This window comes from Enhydra lutris, unplaced genomic scaffold (genome assembly GCF_002288905.1).
Source record: "Enhydra lutris kenyoni isolate GAN:26980312 unplaced genomic scaffold, ASM228890v2 scaffoldscaffold61, whole genome shotgun sequence".
NCBI lineage: Eukaryota > Metazoa > Chordata > Mammalia > Carnivora > Mustelidae > Enhydra > Enhydra lutris.
The window spans coordinates 4,511,823-4,533,145 of NW_019154145.1; the positions used below are offsets into that span (position 1 = coordinate 4,511,823).

The window sequence follows — 21,323 nt, forward strand, 5'->3', positions numbered from 1 at the left end:
CTGCATATTTGAACAACTCCAGAAACAGCCGCAAGTCTGAGTATGTCTCAGATGTAAGTGGTTCCTCAGGTCCACTCAGATACGTGATCTGAGTTAGACCCTGAGTATTTTGAGACTCCAAACTGTGGGCCCTCTTCCCCCCAAAAATGTGTGTATGTATGTGTGTGTGTGTATATATATACACACATGTCCACACAAATTAGAAGGTTTCAGGGATATTCCCCGAACTTATCTATGGATCTCGAGTTAAGCTTTGCTCAAGTCTGTCCTGACCAGGACTTTGTTTAGGGAAACATGGTATGGATTCTCACTTTGGAAAATCAAGAAACTAGAATAAAGAAATTGCCTCAAGGGAATAAAAAGACTAAAGACTAGGAGAAATATTTTCGAAAGCCCCATCTGATACAGAACTATTAGCCAAAATACATCAAACCAACAACCACAAAAACTTGAAACTTTACAATAAGAAAATGAACAAACTAGTAAGACACTTCACCGAAGAAGATACACAGGGGACGGGCCCAAGAAAAGATACTCCCCATCATGCAGCATCAGGGAAGCACACGTTCAAACAAGATTCCACTCCAGCATGTTGGAATGGTGAGATCCAGGCCGCTGGCAACCCCAAACACTCATTCTGCGCGACCGGGAACGCAAAATAGTGGGGCCATTTGGAAGACCCTTTGGCTGTCTCTTACTAAACTACAAACTACAACCCACCATATGGCCCCACAGTCATGTTCTGGTGTTTAATCAAAGACGTTGAAAACTTAAGTTCACAAAGAAACTTGCACTTGGATTCTTATAGCAGCTTTATTCATAATTGCCAGAACTTTGAAACAGCCAAGATGCTTTTCTTGGTGATGAATAAGTAAACTATGGTGCATTTAGGCCTAAATAAGATATTCCAGCGCTAAAAAGAGATGAGCTATCAAGCCCCGAAAAGACAGGGAGGGATCTTCAATGTGTGTTACGAAGGGAAAAAAGCCAATCTGAAAAGGCTCCACACTATAGGATTCCAGCTTCATGACATTCTGGAAAAGGTACAACTACAGAGACAGTAGCCATCAGTGGTTGCCAGGGGGTGGGGGTTGGGGACAGGGTTTTTAGGGCAGTGTGTGTGATACTGTAAGGGTAGAGACGTGTCATTGGGTATTTGTCCAAACCGATAGAACGTGCAGCACCAGGAGTGAGCTCTAATGTCAGCTGTGGACTGTGGGTGATGGGACAAGGTAGGTTCACTGACCGCTGTCCCACTCTGGTGGGGGTGTTGCTGGTAGGGGAGATGTGGGTGTATGGAAGCAGAGAGTAATGGGAAATCCACACTTCCCGCCCAATTTAGTTGTGGACCTAAAGCTGTACTTAAAAAGTCTATTTTTGAAAAAAGAGAAATCACCTGGGCCCAGAAAAAAATGTGCAATTAGGAATATATACCTTTCAAATCCTATCTACAGAGACCAAAATTGGAATACTACTGTAGACATTCTAAGACATCGGATTTAAATGTTTAGCAAAGAGAAAAGTGACCTGTGTGTCTGGATGTCTGGGCCACAAGCCTTTGCTGTCAAACCACACCTGCTTAGAGAAATTCTATGTCTAGAGGCCAGGATCTCAGTCAGGTTCCAACACCAGGCCCGGCCACCCAGAGCAGGGCACCTCCAGCCCCAGAAGAGTCAGGATCTCGGGCATAAAGGTATCTGAAGCCAGTCCTCCTCCACTCACAGGGAAAAAGGCAAGCCAGGCAGAAGGTAGCAGAGTCAGCAGCAACACCCCAGCTGGGTGGGGAGGGGAGCTCCCAACTTGGTTTGTCCTACCCCAGTTGAGTCGGATTGGAGTTGGACTCTGTTTTTAGCTAACCTGGGGTCCACCAACGTGGGGCAGAGGCCCTGCCTTTGTACCTCTCCCTTCCCTCCTCTACCTTTGGTGGGCAAAGAAAGCAGGGCCTGTCCTCCATCTACCATGACCCGCCCCCCAAAGGCTTCATACGACCCTGGCCCTCATCCCGGGAGGGTTGAGGGTGAGATGGGGGGCCAGGCTGCACCCCTCCAGTTGGCCGGTTGGATGTACTCTCTTCCTCCAGGCCCCCTCCCTGCAGTTCCAACTACTACTGTCGGTTGAACGTGACTTGAGAGGTTGGCGCCAGGCCTCCCTCCACTCCCAGAAACTGCTCCAGGGCTGAAAGAGTGTTCTCTGACATCACCTCCCTTTGCCAACCATCAAGTATTGACCTTGTGTGTCTTCTCCCAGGCAGACTCCTCCCCAGCCCCCAGCACACCCTGCCTGCGCCTGCCTGTGTGTGTTGCCTTCATCTTGGGGGATTTCCAGGTGTGAGCTCAGCCCTCAGCTTCCCACCCAACTGCCCAAGAAACGTGGGATCTCTGATGACTGGGGGAGGGACGGAGCATGCCAAGGGGGACTGTGAGCAGGGAGGAGGGGCAGGGCAGGTGACACGCCCATCAACTCGGAAGATACGGGGGTGCCAGGCATCGGGTGGAACTGGAGCCCCCCCGCCCCCCGCCTCCCCTGTTCTCTGTCCTGTCTCAGATGCTCCCGTGCAGTCCCTCTCCAGGGGCAGCACATGAGGGAGGGGCACAGACCAAAGTCTCTGCCCCAAAGGAATACGTAATCCGAGACTGATGGCAATGAAGCCGGCCACAGGGCAGACCTCACAAACCACACGTGTAAGTAAATAGCTGGAGCCTCACTTCTCCTACCGTCAAAGGTCTGATGCATTTTAGGGGGTGGCGGATGTAGGTGGAAACTCAGCACAGGCTTTAAGCTCTCGGGGTCTGGGCAGGCCTGTCGTCACGTGTGCTCCTGCGGACCCCTGCACGTGTGCTCACCCCAGGGGGCAGCGCCCTTTTCCAAAACAAAGGAAATGGCACACAGGCGTGCAGATACACAACCCCACACACCCTATCTGAGCAACTGGGGAGGAGCCCCCGAAACCCCGAAATCATGTTTGCCTCCAGGCAAGGAGCATGAGGCAGTCTTTTCCACGGATGGAAACTATCCTGTCGTTCTCTGCTGTTCTAACTCACAGCCAGCTCCTCCAGGCTTCATCTCCCTGCGCTTTCCAACAAGCTTCATCTCCCTGCGCTTTCCAACAGGCTTCTTTGTTGCAGTAACAGACAAGTGCAACCTGGGCCTCTGCCTGCCTAACAGTACATTCAAAGGATGTGGAACTTTCCACTGGTTCTGGGAGGTTCTAAAATCAGAGCACATGGGAGAAGTGGCATCCTCAGCGGACCATGCTGAGACCCCTGGCCCCCCCGCCCCAGGCGGCTTGGGCTCTGCACTGGTCACAGGGTCTGCCCGCCTGGAATGCTAGTCCTCTATCCTCTCTCCCTCCCTCTGCCTGCAGACTTCCTCTTCCTCCCTCAGGACCTGGGGGGCCTTCCCCGTGCTAGGCAGCCTTCTCTGACTCCCCCGATGCGTTCCCACCGCCTGCTCCGGTAAGCATCCCCGCCCTGGGACACACAACACTGTCCAGCCTGAGCATCTCCTTCCCCGCCAGTCTGCGAGATGGCTGGGTCTTGATGACCCCAGGTACTACCACTTCTCCCGACACGGAGAATGTGCGTGAATGTGATTGTTGAACGCACCAGAATGGCGAAGTGATTTCGGCTCTGTGTCAAGGAGTCAAGGAGACTGCCAGAATCTCAGGCCTGGGCGCGCCCTCCCGAGCGAGGGCCCCTGATGAGCCCCACCTCCTAGAATTCATGCCGTGCCAGGTCCCTTCCCACAGCACAGCCCCACTGGTCCGCACCACCAGCAGAGTCAGATGGACGGGACAGCGTGTGACTTCCAAGTCCCTTCTGCTTCCTGCGTGTAGGGTCACCCGCTCTGGAGGAAGCCAGACGCTGGGCCGTCAGGTCGCTCAAGCCGGCCCGCGCAAAGGCCCCGGGAGGCAGAGCTGAGCCCCCTGCCCATCGCCAACACCCGCTGGCCCAGCTTTGGGGGGTCTCCCGGCGGCAGACCCTCCAACACGGACTCAAGCCTCACCCGCTGGCTTCCTGACTCGTGAAAAGTGCTGACTCAGGACCACTAGCTAGGTTGCTCCCAGAAAAACCGAGATAATTTGTGTTTATGACGGTTTTGAGCCATGAGGTTTTCCTATCGTTTGTTACACAGCAACAGGTTACTCCCTCAAATCCTAAAAGCTCAGCAGGGCTACGGCTACGGTGGGGAGAGTCCTGGGCAGTCCGGCCCGGGGGAGCTCATCCGAGCCTTGGGGTTTGGACCAAGCCAGAGAGAACAAATAAGCAGTATCAGGAAGAGAAACCAAGGCTCGTCTCCTGCGGCCCAGAACAGAGGCGTAGGTCACACAAACACTGGGCAGGCGTGGCTGTGGTCTGAGCCTGAGGCCTGCCGCCCGCTCTCCCTGAATCGTGCATCCCAGTGGACACAGCAAATAGGCTGACCTCGACTGCCCCGGTCTTACTCAATCACACTTGGTCTTACCGCCAGGGACTGACTTGCCTGCCCCATATGGCGGTCGAGCCACGACCTGGAGAGGTGGGCCCGGCATCTCTGGCCCCAGCTCGGCCTGCTTCTGGCTACACTCCACACAACTCCCCCCACTCGGCAGGTGTAGGAGCAACTCTCTCATCTTCTCCTCCCGATCTGCCTCCCCTCCCCCACCTCTCTCTCCCACATGGATGCCGTTCGTAGACGCAGAGCCATAGCACAAGATTGGTCAGACTCGTGAGCAGGCTGGTTCACCAACAGGATGTTGAGATCGACCATTTCTTGGGTGCCCACCACAGCCCTCCTGCTCCTGCTGGCCTCCAGCCTGCGATCTGTCCCCTTTGCTTCCTGCGCAACCCCGTCCTGCGCCGGGAGGGCCCTCGCATGTGCCCAGTCTGCCTGTCCAAGTTCTGTCCATACCCACACCCCCTCTCCCCACAAGCCACTGCTCCTTGGGCCAAAGGGTGCGAATGGCAGCGATCCAGCCCCCAGGCCAGACGCAGACAGGCCTCGGATGTGGGCGCAGGGTCATCTGGGAGGGAATTCCACCTTTCTCTGCACCAGGAACATGATCTAAAAGACGGGGTGGGGCTCTGGCTGGCAGGACCACGTGGCCCAGAAGGGTCCTGACCTCCTGGGCTTGGCAAGGTGGAGAGATGCCCCAGTGGCCTCCAAAGTAAGGAGCCCAGAGCAGCGGCCCTGATTTCCCAGGCCTGAGGCCAATGCCATTCCAGGCACTTGACACACAACTTGTCCTTTTCTTTACTCCTTGTGACTGACAGCGTCTTACGGTTTGCTCAAGTGTGTCCAAAGGCAGAGACAAGGCTCCTCTGATCAGGCAGGAAACCCCAGTGCCACCAGCCCCCAGACCGGCTTCTGGGCCTTCTGGGAGCCGACAGTGTGGTGGCGGGCTGATCAGGACACCTGGGTGGCAGGTGGAGGAGAATCCAGTGACTGACATGGAGTCACTGGTGCACCAAGCCCAAGGCCAGAGTCGCGGACAAAGTCAGGAGAAAGGGTCCTGAGGCAGGTCCTGGCAGGCAGGGGAGCCCAGGAGGCATCAGACGGCGCCTGCCCGGCTCCCCCACCATGCTTTGCTACGCATCCGGGGCCCTGCAGACTCCAACTCAGGGTGCAGGGAGCAGCCAGCCACACCCAGTCTGGCCTTCCTTGGGTCCCTCTTCCGCCTCAGATCACCAGTCTCCCCATGTGCTTGCTAGAGTCAGAGGGAGCTCCCTGAGAGCAGTAGAAGGGCCTCATCTTGGGCTGTCCTGAGCCTGCCGCCAGCCTTGGGATGGAAGGCCCAGACACCATCGCCACGTGCGGTCGCCAAGCTGGGGAGACTGAGTCACACACCTGGAGCCCTCGATTCTGCAGGGACTCCCGCATGGCAGCCTCCTTCAGCCAAGAAATGTGGAGCCGGGTGACACTTAGCACAGAGGACGTGACATGGGTGCCCCAAGACCCGTGCTCTGCTTCAGACGACAGGGCCGCGGCAGTGGACGTGGCGGTGGCTGCCAGGAGCCTGCAATTGTGTGTTTGTCCCAGCTGTGATTCACGTGCACCCCCAGATGCCTCAGTGCCATCGCTCGGGCTTGTTAACTTTATTTTCATAATGTAAGCAAACTGCTCTCTCCTACAGCCTCCCGGGGAAACGGCTGTAGAGGCTGGCTGCAGGGGTCGGGGCTGGACCGACCTGACCTAAACTCTCGGGCTAGGTATTCTGGAAATTCGCTTCAGGGAGCATGGCGGACGTGCAGCAGACCCTTCGGAGAGACTGACAGTGACCCTCAGCAGCTGCGCGTCGCCCCAAAGGGACTGTAACGGGGACACGCGTGCTGGACGTGTCAAGATGCCGCGGACGGATGTAACAAATGGGGACTTCAAATATTCACCGCCAATCGAAGTCACGATCCCGGACGAGCTCAGGGTGGCAGGCACAAGTCTGTCATTGAGCCTGGTGGCCGCAGGCCGCGCGGGAGCCGGACACTTCTGTAAGATTATCCAGGACGAGGAGCGCAGCCGATCGAGCTGAACTGATGGGATAAATGCGGCCGAACCGTAACCACCTGCCTCCGCGGACCTCGGCACGGGTTTTATTTTTAAATGGTTTCCCTGCCCAAGTGCATGGGGGCCATGGAAATGGCAGGGAGCTGCTGCCATGAACCTCCCTTAAGGCACGTTCCCTGGCAACCCGCTGCACCAGCGTGGGAAAGGAAAGCCTTCAGGCCTGGGACGACTCCAGTCGGGAGCTCCCTTCCTGCACATGAGCGACCTTGACGCCTCAGACTGGCTTCCAGGCTGGCCATGCCCCGCATCCCTGCCCCCCGGCCCCCACCTCCTGCACCCCCAGAGCAGAGCTTGCTGTGTTCAGAAATGTTCCTCCATCAGCTAAGTGCAGGCCAAGGGTAGGCTCCTGTCATCTGGCCATCCTGAGCCCCAGGGGGAGCAGTCCCCTCCCTGCAGTTGGCCCCCATGTCCTGTCCCTCCCACATTCTGCTAGTTCTTGCATTTTACCAAGAGGCCACCTCAGTGTCAGGCTAGGTGGCATCCACCTCCCAGCAACTGTCCCCATGTTTCACCTGGGAGGACCCGGGGGACCTCCCAGACTGCACCGTGCCCCTTCCCACGCCAACCCCAGCCTGGGAAGGACAGCCACCGCCTGGAATGATAGGAGAGAGCGGTCCTTGTCCTGCTCCAGGCTCACCAGAAAGGGTGTTCAGGACTGGGGTGGTCTGCCAGCTGCTGGCCGCCGAGCTTGTGTGCATGCTGGAGGCCAGCAGGAGGACGAGAGGCAGACAGGGCCGCCCTGGAGGGCACACCTGGCCACAGCACGCTGCCGGTGCCTGTCTGCACTCCTCTTTATGCCTGAAGCTTCCAGAAGTGACTGGCCCAAGGCCCTGGCTCCGGAGCCCGATCGCGTCAGCCACAGGTCTGTCTGTCCTGGGAGCCCCTGCCAGACGTCCATCCGTCCTGACATCACTGCAGGGCACCTTGGTTCTCTGGCGCTCCTGGACTGGGCAGACACGAGTGTTCCCGGCTTCCCGCAGCTCTGCCTGCCGGGGCCTGGGCAGAAGGAGAGTCACAGGTCATGAGACCAAAAGCCACTCCGGGGTTTTTCTTGATGAGCAAAAACAAAAGTTCTGAGGCCTCCAGGGAGTTTTCAAAACCTCTGCCCAAACGAATCAGAAGATTTGGAAGCTGTGTCTTTAGGGTCCCCTCCGTGCCGTGACCACATTTTGGCCTCCGGCTCGAGCCCTGAGCCCCCACTTCTCCCAGGCGGCTTTGCAGGTGACATCTTCTCCCCCTTCCCTGTTCCTACTGTTCCTACTCTGTGTCCCCACGGTCCCACCCACCCACACTCGTGCCTGTATCCTCGGGGACCACAGTCAGACCCACCCCTCGGTGCCCTGGGTCCTGTCCTCCAGGTTCTGGGGGGGGTGCTTGGTCCCCCCTGTGTTTCCAAAGGGCCACTGCCCAGAGAGCCACCATCACGACTCGGTGTCTTTTGCACGCTTCTCTGCTGGATGTGTTTCCACCTCCTGGTTCTGTATTTATTCTAAAAGACCCCTTTATGTCCGATTATTAAGTAGAAAACCAGCTTTCCTTCCTACAAATGGGAGGAAACAGTAACAATCAATGTTCTGAAAACAAAATCATATTAACAAGTCTTGCCTAGATACCAAAGGGAGGTCTGCTCTCACCTTTGCTGTGTTTGTCATTCTGCGTCCTAAATTCAGCTCAGGGACCAAACTGCAGCCATCAGAGCCTTCAGCGATCTTTGGGGTGCTTTCAGAACGACCATTTGAATTATTTATTTTTCTGTTTCTTCCTTCCCCCTCTGCCCCCCCGTTTCCTTCCCAGCGGTTTGTTGTAACTCCCTGTGAGCATCACAGCATACACACAAACACAATCCTCTGGCCTAAAAATGCACGCCTGAAAACTTTCTTCCCCCTCTTTTGCCAGTGCACAGAACAAGGGGCCAGCACTGTTTGGGGAGAGACAACGGGCTCCGTTTCCACCATTTCTCCCCACTGGCCCCAGGGGACACCACGGCGATTCCTGCCAGGAAATCCCCTCCTGCCTCATGGAAAACCCAGAGAGCAGCGGAGCAGCCCGGTGGACGCTCAGGCTCCGCCCAAAGCTGCAGAAGTAAATCACCATGGCGGGCCTGGGTCCCAAGCCCAGGGGCTCTGACCAGCCCCTGCAGGGACCCCCGGGCCTGAGGGAAGCCACGCGAGTGCCCTGCCTTGTGAAGCTGCCCCTGCACGGGGTGTCAGCGGGTCCAAAGTGATCTCCGCGCTAACAACCGCAGCAGCTCTGTGGAGAAAGAGGCATTGCGCTACCCCCTGATTTTCAAACAGAAAAACCAGGGCCGAGAGACTGTGCCCAAGATCTAACGCAAGGTCAGTGCCAAGGTCAACGTCACTCCCTTCCCCGCCCCTGCCCACCCCACACAGGGTTGTCGGCAAAGCTCACGGGAGGTACTGCCTGTTTCTTCTAGAACTCAGAAGCTGAGCTCTCTAGGGCTACCAGAGAAGGTGGCATGGGAAGAAGGACAGAGCACGGGGAGGTGAAGGAAAGTCTGGTCTGCTACAGGTGGGCCTCCTCTGCCTTGAGGCTCCCACCTCGCCCCACCCCAGCACACACACATCCCTCCCAGGCGCCGTGTCCTGGCGGTGGGTGGCACACACCGTCTTGCCTTCTCTGCTCCCAAGGACCACGGCTCCCGTGCTCGTCTTTGCCGTAGCCCCAGAGGGCAACCGAGTCTCCGTTACAGAGCTGGGTGCTCCAGCCCTGCCCTGCCCCAGCCTGGTCTGGAAAGACTGCGTGGGGAGAGCCGGGCACAGTCCCATGGACCGCTGGCTTGAGTGGCCATCCGCGGCCCCAGTCCTTCCTGAGAGCGGGGAGACCTACCCCACGTTCACTGTGTCTGGGGAAAGCAGCAGGGGGAGCTGGGCTCCAGATGGGCCCCTCTGGGGACCCACATCCCCACCCTTCTCCCAGGTCCTTCCTGCCGGCTGCCCCCGGGCCCCTGGGAGCCTTGTGCTCCCTCCAGCCAAACCTTTGTCTACCCAGGAGCCCTCATTCCTAAGTTGTGTTTTTAGCACACAAACAGTAATTGCTGGCCAGTGCTTCTTTTGTTTCCCCAGGTGGTGGGGATCCGGGGTGTGGGGACCCCACCGGAGCCCATGCAGCCTCAGAACTGGGGCCACCCTCTGCACTGAAGGCGCCCCCAGGAGCCTTCTCTGCTCCTCTGTGAGGCTGACAGCTTTGACCCCCCACATGTGATCCCTGAGGGCTGCGGAGGCAAATCACCACTAAGTGAGCGGCCCGGGACCCCAGGGCTAACCCCAGTCTCTGCCCCATTTCACACGGCCTCCGTCGTCCTCCGGTGCAGGGAAAGGCCGGTTGTTAAGTTTCTGGAGGCGGGGAAGGACACCGACCTGCGGTGCATCTCATTATCTCCAGTAAAACGAGGATCTTGAGACCCGTCTTGGGCAGTTAGGGAACCACGGAACAGCAGAAAAGGGAGGAGTGTCCAGTGTCCCCACAGCCAAGCCTGCGGGAAGATGAACGAATCTCCTCCCCACCTCCAGAGCAACCGCAGAGCCTGGGGGAGCCCCCTGGAGAGCACCGTCCTGCTGAGTCAAACCCCCTCCACCCCGCCCAACCCCACTCCCAGCCCTGATTTTAGCCCTGGGGCCACTTGGGGCAGGTCTGAGTCCCTGGGGTGGGAGGTTGCTCCTCAGGGATTCAGCAGCCCCTGCTCAGGTCTGACAGCCCCCTGCACCCCCGCAGAAGCATTCCGCGCAGGGGGGGGGGGTCTTCTAGATCATTCTCTGAAAGGGTCCCAGCATGTCTCCACCCCTTTAGAAGGCGGTGCCCAGAGCTGGAAAGGAGGGCCATCGGCAGGCTCCTCCTTCCTACAGAATTGAGTCCAGTGCTGGGAGACCAGCAACGAGCAAGACAGAGTCCAGCTCGTGCTCTGGCTGAGGGGTGGGGGATGGGCGCAGTATCAGACGGGCGGCCAGGTGGCCTCTCCGAGGGGCTGACGTTTATGCCGAGACCCCAGTGACAAGAAGAGCAGCTGAAGCCAGGTCTCTAGACAGCAGCAGACGCTTTCTTCGCAGCCTGTCCCTGATCCCCGCCCCATGCCCGCCCTCTCTGCCCCATCCCCCTGATGCCACCCGGGCTTCTTTCTCAGGGCCAGCAACAGAGGGCGGGACCGCCCAAGGTGATGGCACTGGGAAGGAGGTTCATCCTTAGAGAGAAAATTCCAGAATTCCAATGACACGGAGAGGAGAGGATTACAGGGCCGCTCAGGCAGCCCATCCCTCTCCCCTCAGGCAAGCCATCTGGGCAACTGAGTGTCTCCAAGCAGAAAGACAGGCAGACAAGGTGCCCGAAGAGGGGAGTCTGGCAGCCGGCCCCAGCCAGCCCAGAACTCTGCCCTGAGCCCTGAGTGCCCACCAGCCGGTGGTCTGCAGGGCCCCCCAGGGGCCAGCAGCAAGGCCCAGTGGAGATGTCCTGTCTGGCAGCCTCTCTCCCTGTGGCAGGGTCAGTCCCAAGACCCATGGGGTGACAGGTTCCCCAGCGGGCACTCCTGCCTGTGTCCCTGTCCCTGATGGAGAGTGCTGTCAGGATGGGCACTTTCTTGATCACCAACACCTACCGCTGTGCCTGGAATAATCGTGCCTTACACAGGTTTGTTGAAAGGAGAGCCAAGAGGAGGGAGAGAGAGGAGGAAGGAATCACGGAGCCTCTTCCACACCTGCCCCCACAAGAGTGCCCCAGGAGTGCCCCAGTTCCCTGTGCGCACCTCCTTCTCCTCCCTACCCCCCCTCCTCCCCTTTCCCCCCTTCCTGGAGCAGATGCCTGAAGTAGCCCAGAAGTCCCCTTCCCCACAACTGAGTGTGTTGGGGTCGGGGTAAGGCCCTTTCCTGGAGGGAGGTGGGTGGACAGAAAGGCTTAGGGACACTTCTATGCTTTGGCCCCCATAATCCTGGCCAGAGGGGGTCCCGAGCTTTTCTTCCCTCTGTTTCTGGAGGCTGGGCACGTCCCCTGGGGAGTTTGATGAGCGGTGCACTCTGTCCTGTTCCGACCAGAGCCTGAGGCTCTCGGGCTCCCTGTGGCTTCAGGATTCTGAGAACTGAATGTGTTTTTGCCATTTGGCACAGCAAGAGGCCTCACCGGTCCAAGGGTAGCCGGTCCTCTGACAGCAGCAAGAGCAGGGGTAGCTCCTGAGCCTCGCAGCCCAGGCATGGTCCTGCCCTGGTGTGACTGAGCCCCTCCCCACCTGCCCCAGGCTCAGGGGGACACAGAGTCAGCCCCACCCAGAGTCCTGCCCTCGCTCTGTGGTTCACCAGCCACAGGGGCTCCCCCAGCCCAGCTGTCTGCCCCCTTCCCTTATCAGCTCAGGCTCAGTGCGTCACATTAGCCTCCTCGGGGACCCGGGTCCCCGCTCTGGTTCATCCCGCATGCCGCTGAGAAATAACCTTCCAGGAGCACCGGTGTGCCCACACACCTCCTCTGATTAAAAACCTTCAGCGAGCCTCCAGTCGATCTTCTGGAAAAAAACCAACACACTAACAATGCACAGATTACGCTGCTTCTCTAAAGCAAGCTACTCGGGCCCCCACTGCTAGCTCTCTCTCCATACGACTCACTTGGGCCTCACAGCAACATTGACAGAGACATTATTTCCTTCCCATTTTACAAGGAAACTGAGGCAGAGGGTGTAATAGACTAGTCCCAGGTCACGGAGCTGGGAAAGGCCTCCACTGGTACTTGAAAGGATTTCCAAACTCCATCCATCATGGGGCCATCCGTCATGGGGCTCCAGACTCTCCCCTGGCTCCCGGGCTTTGGGATGCCCCGAAAAGGCATGGCATGTCCCCACTGCCATCCTTTTAGTCTCAAGGTTCCTCTGCCAAGAACGTTCTCCCACCTGCTGAGAGCTCCCCACCCCCAGCACCCAGCCTGGGGCACCTTTCACCCTACACACCCAGGACACTGGAATCCATCGAAGAGACACCTGCCACCCGCTGTCCTTGCATGTGGTCGTTCATGCCCACATCTCCTCTCCCTTAGAGGGCAGAGGCCGGTGTGACATTCCTTCTGTGTCCTCACAGACCCGTACGTAATAAGGTGGGTGGTCCAGGAAGACACTGCAGAATGAGTGAATGGATGGACAGATGTCACCACCGCTGTCACGACCACATGCTCTGGGTGCAGGGAAGCACGGCTCCTCCAGGAGACTGGTGAAGTTGCTGGCACCCAGCGTCTTGGGGTGGCAGGGTGGGTATCGGGGCTGGCAGGTCACCAAACACAGCACCATCTGTTCCCAAACAGAGTGACTCAGACTTGACTTGTGCAACCAGCAGCCTCCCACCGTGGAGACCTGTAGAGACGAGTGCCTCCTCCCCCGGATTCCTCCCCACAGGCCGTGCCCATCTGCCCAGTGGGGCGAGGGACGAGTTGGGGGTGTGGGCACCTGGTAGAGTCATGGTTTCCAGGGACGGGCTGGAGCAGCACTTCTTACTCGTGGGTTCTCCATCTTGGCCACGCAGGCACTTGGGAACGTAGAACAGATGCTCAAACCTGGGCCCCTGGCCCAGCTGGAGGGTCAGATCATCAGTCTCCCCAGGCCAACTGAGGGTCAGAACACTGGAGTGCTCCAGACCTTCTGGGCGTCAGAATATCGGGGGATCCGCGCATGGCCTTTTTCAGCAGCTCTCGGGTGCGTGAGCTGTTTGCTGGAGGGACGTGTCGCTACTTTCAGCAAAAGGCAGGTGCAGGGGCGCCTGGGGGGCTCCGTCCGTGAAGTGTCTGCCTTCAGCTCGGCTCATGATTTCAGGCTCCTTGCTAGCAGGGAGCCTGCTTCTCCCTCTCCCTCTGTCCGCCGCTCTCCCTCCTTGTGCTCACTCTCTCTGTGTGTCAAATAAATTAATTAAATTTTTTAAAAAACAAGCAAACAGAAACAGAAGACAGCAGGCACAGGCTGGACCGGGGGAGGTGAGAGGCACAGCGGGGGCCAGTGCCTTGAGCGTGAGGCCATCTGCAGCAGGAGACGAGAGCCCGAGGATGGTAAACAGTGTAGATCAGCAAGAAGGAGCTTGCAGAACGGGGCGCCTGGGTGCTTTCCCACATGGAGGAAAACCAGGGGCAAGGGCGGGGGGAGCAGGGGCGCTCCTGTGTGGGTGGGCGGTGGCTGGGAGAGGTGGGCTGTGCTCCCTCTAGAGGGTAACTGAGCAGTTCAGCAAGACAGGGGCTTGGCAGCCACACTGTGGACTCTAAAACTCAAAACCTGGACTAGTTTATGAGAAAATGGGACAAGGTGTCTTATCTAGATATTTTCCTGCGACTCTGGGCCCTGTAGGCCCTGTATCTGGGTGGCAGAGGGGACGGTGCCCTGTGAAGAGTGCTGGTACAATGGCCTGACATCTCATTTCTGTGTGTCCTGTGACCTACGCCACCCGGACCCTCCCTGTTTCCACACCAGGAAAGAGTGAGCTTATGATGGTTCATTTTTGCTGTCAGCTTGGTTGGACCACGGGACCCCCAGAGGGCTGGGTGTGTGTCTGTGTGGGGAGGAGGTGGCCTTCCCCAGGGTAGGGGCACCAACAGTCCATCCAGGGCCCACAGAGAACAGAATGGCGGAGGAAGGGTGAGGTCACTCCCGTTCTTGAGCCAGGACGGGGGCCCGCCTGGATCTTGGGCTTTCAGACTCCGGCTGAATGATACCGTGGATCAGGGGACCGCTCGGCCGCCATAATCACATGAGCCAATTCCTGTAACAAATTTCTTCTTACATCCCTCCTCTACACGTCCATTCAGCACTGCGTCCCCAGAGCACCCTGGCCGATGCAGGACTTTTAGAAATGTATATCCTGGACGTAGGGGACCGACAGCAGGGAGGTGCCTCTTGCTCAGTCACTCTGGGTCTTTTCTCGTGCTGTTGAGCAGACAATGCAGAGGCCCCATCCAAGCCAGTGGGCGCGGGGAGGCCTCTCTCGGGGGTAGAGGTGAGGCCTCTTGGGGGAAGGAGCCCGCTGGGGCACGAGGCACCCAGGGCAGGCGTGGGGAGGGTTCGCAACTGACCAACCACACTACTGGGGTCCGCACATCCTGGGTTCAAGGGCAGGTCCCAGTGCGAGTGTGGGCTAGTTTGCATTATTATTTGGGGATCTGAGGAAGAAGACTGGGCCTGATTCACAAGAAGCTCTAACACAAGATGCACCTCGATGAGGGGGAGAGTCAAGCCTTCACTCTGGTGGGTCTATGTAGGACTCGCCACAGGCCGGGCCTGTTCTGGAAGGCTTCCTGGAGGAGCAGCCATCTGCTATGGACCTGAAAAGAAAGGCCTGTCGGGAATGGATGTAAATTGGGATTTTCAAAAATCCGGGGGCGACTCAATGAGAAAATGTATTATTCAGTATGTGGAATTTGAAATCGCTGTTTTGACCAGGAGCAGAGTAATTCATCTAAAACCCACGTCCTGGTTAATGTCTTGAAGGGTCTGGGGAGGATTTTGCTTCAGCACAGACTAGTTTTGCTTTCCCCTAACTCTTTCCCCACAGTAGACTTTTCAGTTGGGTTCTGCTCTGCTAAGTGTCCGGTCCGTGGCTGAAAACTATTTCAGATGCTGAGCCTTTACCGAATACCGCCCAGAACCAAACACCGAAGTGTCTGTCTGACCGGGTCCACGTCTGTGAACCAAAGCAGTGGCCTCTACTGAAAACCTGTGAGAAGACAGACCTCCTGGTCCCCGGTCTGTAGACTCCTGCTGCCGGAGGCCCGCACAGCTACTCCGTCTTAAAGAGAAGCTATTCTCCTCCCCCCGAGTCATGGGCCCAACGGATGAAAACGAACACAGGAGCAAACCAAGAACAGAACACAGAGAACGTCCATCTTTGTCAGGTGCTGGGGTGAGGTTCAGGTGAACCTGGTAATGGACCAAAGGTAATGGACCAAACCACAACAACTCCAGGAAGCTCAAACCCTCAACCGGGCAAGGAAAACGCCACAGAAATACTCCAGAGTCTTAAACCATCGCATCCAATATGAATCCCTGTAATCCTCATAAAGTGTTTTTACAAACAAATTTTTTTTTTTTTAATTGGGAAATACCAGCAAATAGGCCAGGGGCAGATCCAGTCTTGGCAAACTGATGTCCAGGGAACTGATTCTCCCTGAAGTCACCCCAGGCTGTGTTGGCTCTGGGGACACTTCTCGAACTCCTTCCCGTCCTCCCCAGTGCTCTAGATTGGGGCCAGCGGCTTCCCAAACTTGGATTCCACCCTCGAAGGTCCTCCAGGAGATGGGAAGTCGCTGCTGAGGCTGTTTCTGTGCATCTCCTAGAGGCCGGGTGTAGTGAGAAGGTCATCAGCCTCGTGCGTGACCTGCAAAGAAGATGCTCCTGTGGGTCCCGACCAGGCCTCTCCAGCAGAGCCCCCCATGCCCAAGGAGTCCTTCCTCCTTGGGGCGGGGCTGCCAGGGTCTCAGGACGGAAGAAGCTCTGGGGGGAAAGGGGGAAGGAGGCACTGCTGGAGGGGGCCGTCTCTGAATCCTTGAGGTCCACACACATCTGTCCCTCAGTGGAGACCTGAAGTGAGTCACTTCCTTTCCCAGACCCTCAGATTCCCCGTTCGCCCTCGGGGGGCAAGAGACAGAGAGCCGCTCCTGCTGCTCTGTTCCTGCCTTCTGGCCCCACACCCTCGTCCCAGGAACAGCTCATGAGGGAGCGACCTCAGGCGCCCCACCTCCTAGCCCCCAGGGGCCGCCAAGGGCGTCACATCTCTCCTTCCCTCCACCAGTTCCAGTCTTTCTAGTGCCGCATGCATAATGTTGAGCAGGGCTCTTTGTAGACATCTGAAAACACAGAGGACAGACAAGCTAGTCACGCCGAAGCAGGGACGGCCCCCGGGGCCCTCGCCTCCCTGTCCCGAGCAAACAGCAGTTCTGAACACGCGCCCGCTGTTGACTGTGGGAGTTTTCTCTTCCCATGCATGAGCCCCATGTTTGTGGGGGGTTATCTTTTTTTTTAAAGAAAGAAAATCGATTTTACACTCCACGGCCTCCAGCAGCAGTTCTCAGACATTTGGGGCCGGGGGACAGTGAAATACCCACATTCACTGGGGGCACTTTGTAAGGACTCTTCATTTTTCAGAGTAAGAACATGAAAAAAAAAAAAAAAACCTCACAGAACCATCACCGGCCATCATAGTGGCTTCATGGAAGGAAACACATTTAACACAGAAAATACAGAATGAGCATATTCTCAGAATTTTAAACATAGCATACACTTAAGCTAGTTGGGAAGGTCTTTATTTTTTCCTGTTTCCACCCAGAGCCTGGAAGCCTTCACCTTGGGCCAGCTTGGCATTTAGGACTCACTAATTTAGAAACTCAGACCTCTGTGACCTATGTCCGTAAGGGGACAGGGACTTTCTGGAGGGAACCACCCCTGTCCTGGACCCGGGAGTATTTCTGCCACTCCTTTCCTCACCACACCAGGCCTGGTGGCTGCCTTTGCCCCTTCTTATTGTCACGTCCGAACCTCCCCCAGATCCCACACCTCTGTCATGTTGCTCCCCGGTCCGTCCCCTGCCTCCCTCAGAACCTTAGGGGAGCTGAGGTTTCCTGCCTCAGAGCCTCCCCAGCCCACCAGCTCTCCCAGTCCTCAACCCTGTTTAGACACAGGGTTATCCTGTGTCTGACACCTGCTGGGCTTCAGGATGGGGGGTCTGGCCGTACCTGGGGACTTGACCTGAGGACAGGGCTGGGAAAGAGATAGAAGCATGTGAGGGTCACAGGAGACTGAAATGACCCACGATGATGCCCAATGGGAGAAAAGAAAACAGAAAGATGTCATCCGAGCCGCAGCACCGCCCCACCACCACCCCCGATCTGTCCCTGTCCCCGCTGCACTGGGGTGCACTGGGCAGGCTCTGCCACTCACCCCGCCCTCGCTGGAATGAGGGGCAGGCGGGAAGGGCGGGAGCCTGTGTTTTGCAATACCCCTGCCCCCCAGGGAAGCTGGCTCTGTCTCCCCACCCTGGGCTGAGAACCACTGACTTGGCACAGCTAGGATAAGGCAAAGTAAGTCATCGCCAAAAGTAAAGGAAAAGCTCATTTCACGAAGGAGGAAGCAAAGCCCGCCATCGCACGGCACCCGGGACGCACAACGGGTTGCAGACGATGCGGGGAAACCCTGTGTGCTTTCTGAATCCCGAGGCCTAGGGCTCGTCTGCCTCCCCTACAAGCCCAGGACTTCAACCCAATGCCACCCTGGGCCTCGGTTTCCTCCTGGGCAGATCGCCCTTGGGTTGAGCCACCCCTGAGAACCAGGAAGAGGAAGGGAGCCTCTCAAACTGTGACCAGCAGCCTCCAAGGGGCCTGATTCTGGGCAGCCGCACTGCAGGGCCACAAACCCCGTTCGAGCGCGGTTGGGGCAGCAGAGGACGACGACGTGCAAAGGATGCTAACGTTACTGTCTGTGGCGTAGACAGTGTCCCAGTCCCAGGCTCCAGCTCCAGCCTCAGTCCGGACCCGGAAGCTCAAGCAGAACCTTAAGGCAAAGAAACGTGCCTCTCGTGTCCCCTCCCAGCCCGACACACCCCTCCCGCACCTGTTCTCCTCCCCGGGCATCTGGGAGACGCTGGGGGAGCACCGTCAGGCCCGCCCAGGCTGGTTCTCCCCCGTGGCCCAGGGAAGGGGGCAGAGGCGCAGAAGAAACCCAGATACCACCGTCCGGAGGCTTCGATTTTCTACCTTCCCACAAAGCACTCAAGCACCGGCACACACCGCCCTCAGAGCTCACACTCCTTTTATTTCAACCGCCATTGCCTTGGGTTTCCTCACGACAGCGTAGTGCGGCGGGGGCTCCCCACTTCTCTACAGGAGCCGCTCTAAGGTCTCGCCGGGCACAGAGCACAGGCCCCAGGCCCGAGAGAGTAGGTAATTTCCCCTCCACCACCCAGACTGCCCCCTGACGTCCCGGCCGCAGAAGCGGAGGCCCCGAGAAGGCAGGAGGAGCAGGAGACGGGCCGGGGCGGGGCCTCACTTCCGGGAGAGGATGCGCAGGAACTCCTCGTAATCCACCTGCCCGTCCTTGTTCACGTCCGCCTCCTGGATCATGCCGTCCAGCTCCTCCTGGGAAAGCGTCTGGCCCAGCTTGGCCATGGCCTGCTTGACCTCGTCCACACTGATGCGGCCGTTGCCGTCCAGGTCGAAGGCACGGAAGACCTCCCGTATGTCCTGCTCGCTGCCCCAGGATTTCATCCTCTTGGCCATCTCTGCCAGGAACTCCTGGAAGCTGATGACGCCGTCACCATCCGTGTCCACGCGGGCGATGAGCTCCTTCAGCTCCTCTTCTGACAGATTCTTGCCCAGGGCCCCCATCACTGCACCCAGCTCCTGGGTGTCGATGGTGCCGTCCCCATTCTTGTCAAATCTGGAGAAAGCTGCTTTGAATTCAGCCACCTGCTCCGCAGACAACTCCTCCGCCATGTCAGTCACACCTGTCACGGAGCTGCCGACCTGGCTGCTGGCTGGCTCAAAGTGCTCACGTCCGAGCTGGGGACCAGGGACCAGGACAGGCAGGCCAGTCTGTGTGAGGGCAGAGCTCCCGTGGCAGCCTTTCAGTGGGATGGGAGCCCCCTCCTTTTCTGCAATTGGAGCAAGGGAGGGGTAATGCTCTCCACCCTCCCCATGTCCTTGGGCGAAATCCTCCTCCCAGGGAGGGACAGACCAGTGATAGACCAGAAATGCAGGAACTGGAGTGGCAGGGCCCGCCCTGGAGACACTGGAGCGACCTTGCATGGGGGCCGTCGGAGGCCTGCCAGCCTCCCTGGGCCCTGAGAGCCGAGGTGCCCCCTTGGAAGCTTCTCACAGAGACCATGGCTGGGAAGGGAAAGAGAGCCTCCCTTGGTGGCCACAGCAGGTCCTGGAGTAGAGGGGGACTGTCTGGTGTTCCTTTCTGTGCTCCTCTTGGGCTGCTGCCAGGCTCTCATCCCACAGGGCAGGCCAGTAGAGGCGGATATAGGAGAATTGCTTGGAATTCTACCAGGGTGGACCCATGGGCATCCTTAAATTTCCAGCCCAGGGTGGCCTCCAGATCTATAGATGGAAGATGTGGCCTACTGCTGCTGGCATCTCCGAGCAAGCGAAGGGCCTGGGCGCACGCAGAACCCAGCATCCGGTGGTGCTGTGTATGACACCACGGTTCCATGTGTGATTTCGGAGGAAGGAGCTTCTTGTCCCCCCAGAATACCTCTCCTCGGGCTCCGTGATTCCTCTGATCCCGCTCCATCGCTAGGGTCAAGCTTCTCGTGAGGACACGGGGAAGGAGTGTGGGGCCCTGCCCGAGAGCTGTGGGGGTGCTGGGGAGCGTGTGGCCCCCAGTATTCTGCAATCTCTGGAAGGAAGCCATCTCTGCCCACTGCTCTGAGAAGCAGACTGTAGACCAAGAGCTCAACCCGCAGGGACTATTCCCAAGTCCTTAGCAAGTGAGACCCGAGGCTCTGAGGGGACGTTGGCACTGGAATCCCTGGGGTGTCTTTCTCAAGCACATCTCCTCTTGGTCCCTACATATCCCAGGACTTCCAACCACCTGTGCCTCTATCTATGGAATGGGCTCCTTCACTCTCCCGAGGAGCTGTATAAATTTCAGCTCTCTCTGGCTCAGCCCCTCAGACAGACGGAGTCTGTCCTTCCCCTAGAGAACAGCCAGACAAACACCTCCCTCGGCGGGGCACATCGGCCTCCTCAGCCCACTCCCGAGCCAGGGGACCCAGATGGAGAGAGAGACACAAAGGGCAATGTTCCATCCGTCTAACTTCTTTTACAACGATGTCTTGATGGAGGATTGCTATTTCATCTCTGTGCGGGAACAGCACGGAGACCTCAGTAAACATTGAGCAATCCGGTTCTCAGTGAAACCGCCAGCGGTGTCGGGTGGAGAACGTGGTCTCCCTGGGACGCTCCTGCCTCGCACGTGACCTGGGACGGGTGGGGCTCCTGACAGAGAGGACCTGCTCTTAAGGATATTTGAAGATATAAATCTGTATTTTACATCTTCTTCTTACCTTATTAGGAAGACTGTGATTAAAAGTCCAAGATGCTTAGCATTTTGTTAGTTTCCCTTCGTGTCAGAGGATGCATCGTAAACAAGGAAGAACTTTCCAGATGCTAGCAGGAGACGAAAGCTCTTGGTTCTAGCTCCGTGGCAGATTTGGAAACTTAACTTGGGTCTTAATATCTTCATCTATAAAATAGGGTAATGTGCCCACCATATATGATCAGGGCACTCGAGATCAAAGATGAAAGCAGCTTTGATCAATGGAAGGCATTATTATTCTAGGATAAACCTCATCTCCAGGAACAAACTGGTTTGTGTTTGATGTGAACCAACACTCGGGAAGAGGAGGACCTCAGTCACAATTTTGTTATTACACCTTTCTCGATGGGACTGATAAACTAGACTCGTCTGCCTGCAGGTTTTAGTCACATCAAACAGTCCGAGGCCCAGACATTAGTTGGCTCTCAGACATCAGCCCCGACAACGCCGTTCCACAACGAGCAGAGACTCGTATTTCGAAAGAGCATCTAGCGAGTGTCCTCATGGGACTGGAAGGGGAGAATGATTGTCACTCCCTCTCCCCATGGACAGAAGGAGTCTCGGGAGGGACAGGCCTGTGCCCAAGGCCACCCAGTAACTGGGGAGGCAGCCGCAACTCTGGTGAGTACCTCCCCACCCTCAGCCTGCCATTTTGGACCCTGCTTTGTCTCTGATGGATGTGTTCTCTTCTCAGAGCATGAATCCATGTGGAAATGACTCCCTCCTCCTC

The 21,323-nt window shown here is 57.4% G+C and overlaps 1 protein-coding gene across 1 annotated transcript; it reads right to left on the reverse strand.

Moving 5' to 3' along the window:
* Positions 1 to 18,476: 18,476 nt before the first annotated feature.
* LOC111158594 (calmodulin-like) lies at positions 18,477 to 19,023 on the reverse strand. The gene has a single exon (XM_022520722.1). It carries the CDS (start codon positions 18,982 to 18,984, stop codon positions 18,535 to 18,537), a length of 450 nt encoding a protein of 149 aa, XP_022376430.1. The 5' UTR covers positions 18,985 to 19,023; the 3' UTR covers positions 18,477 to 18,534.
* Positions 19,024 to 21,323: the final 2,300 nt, after the last annotated feature.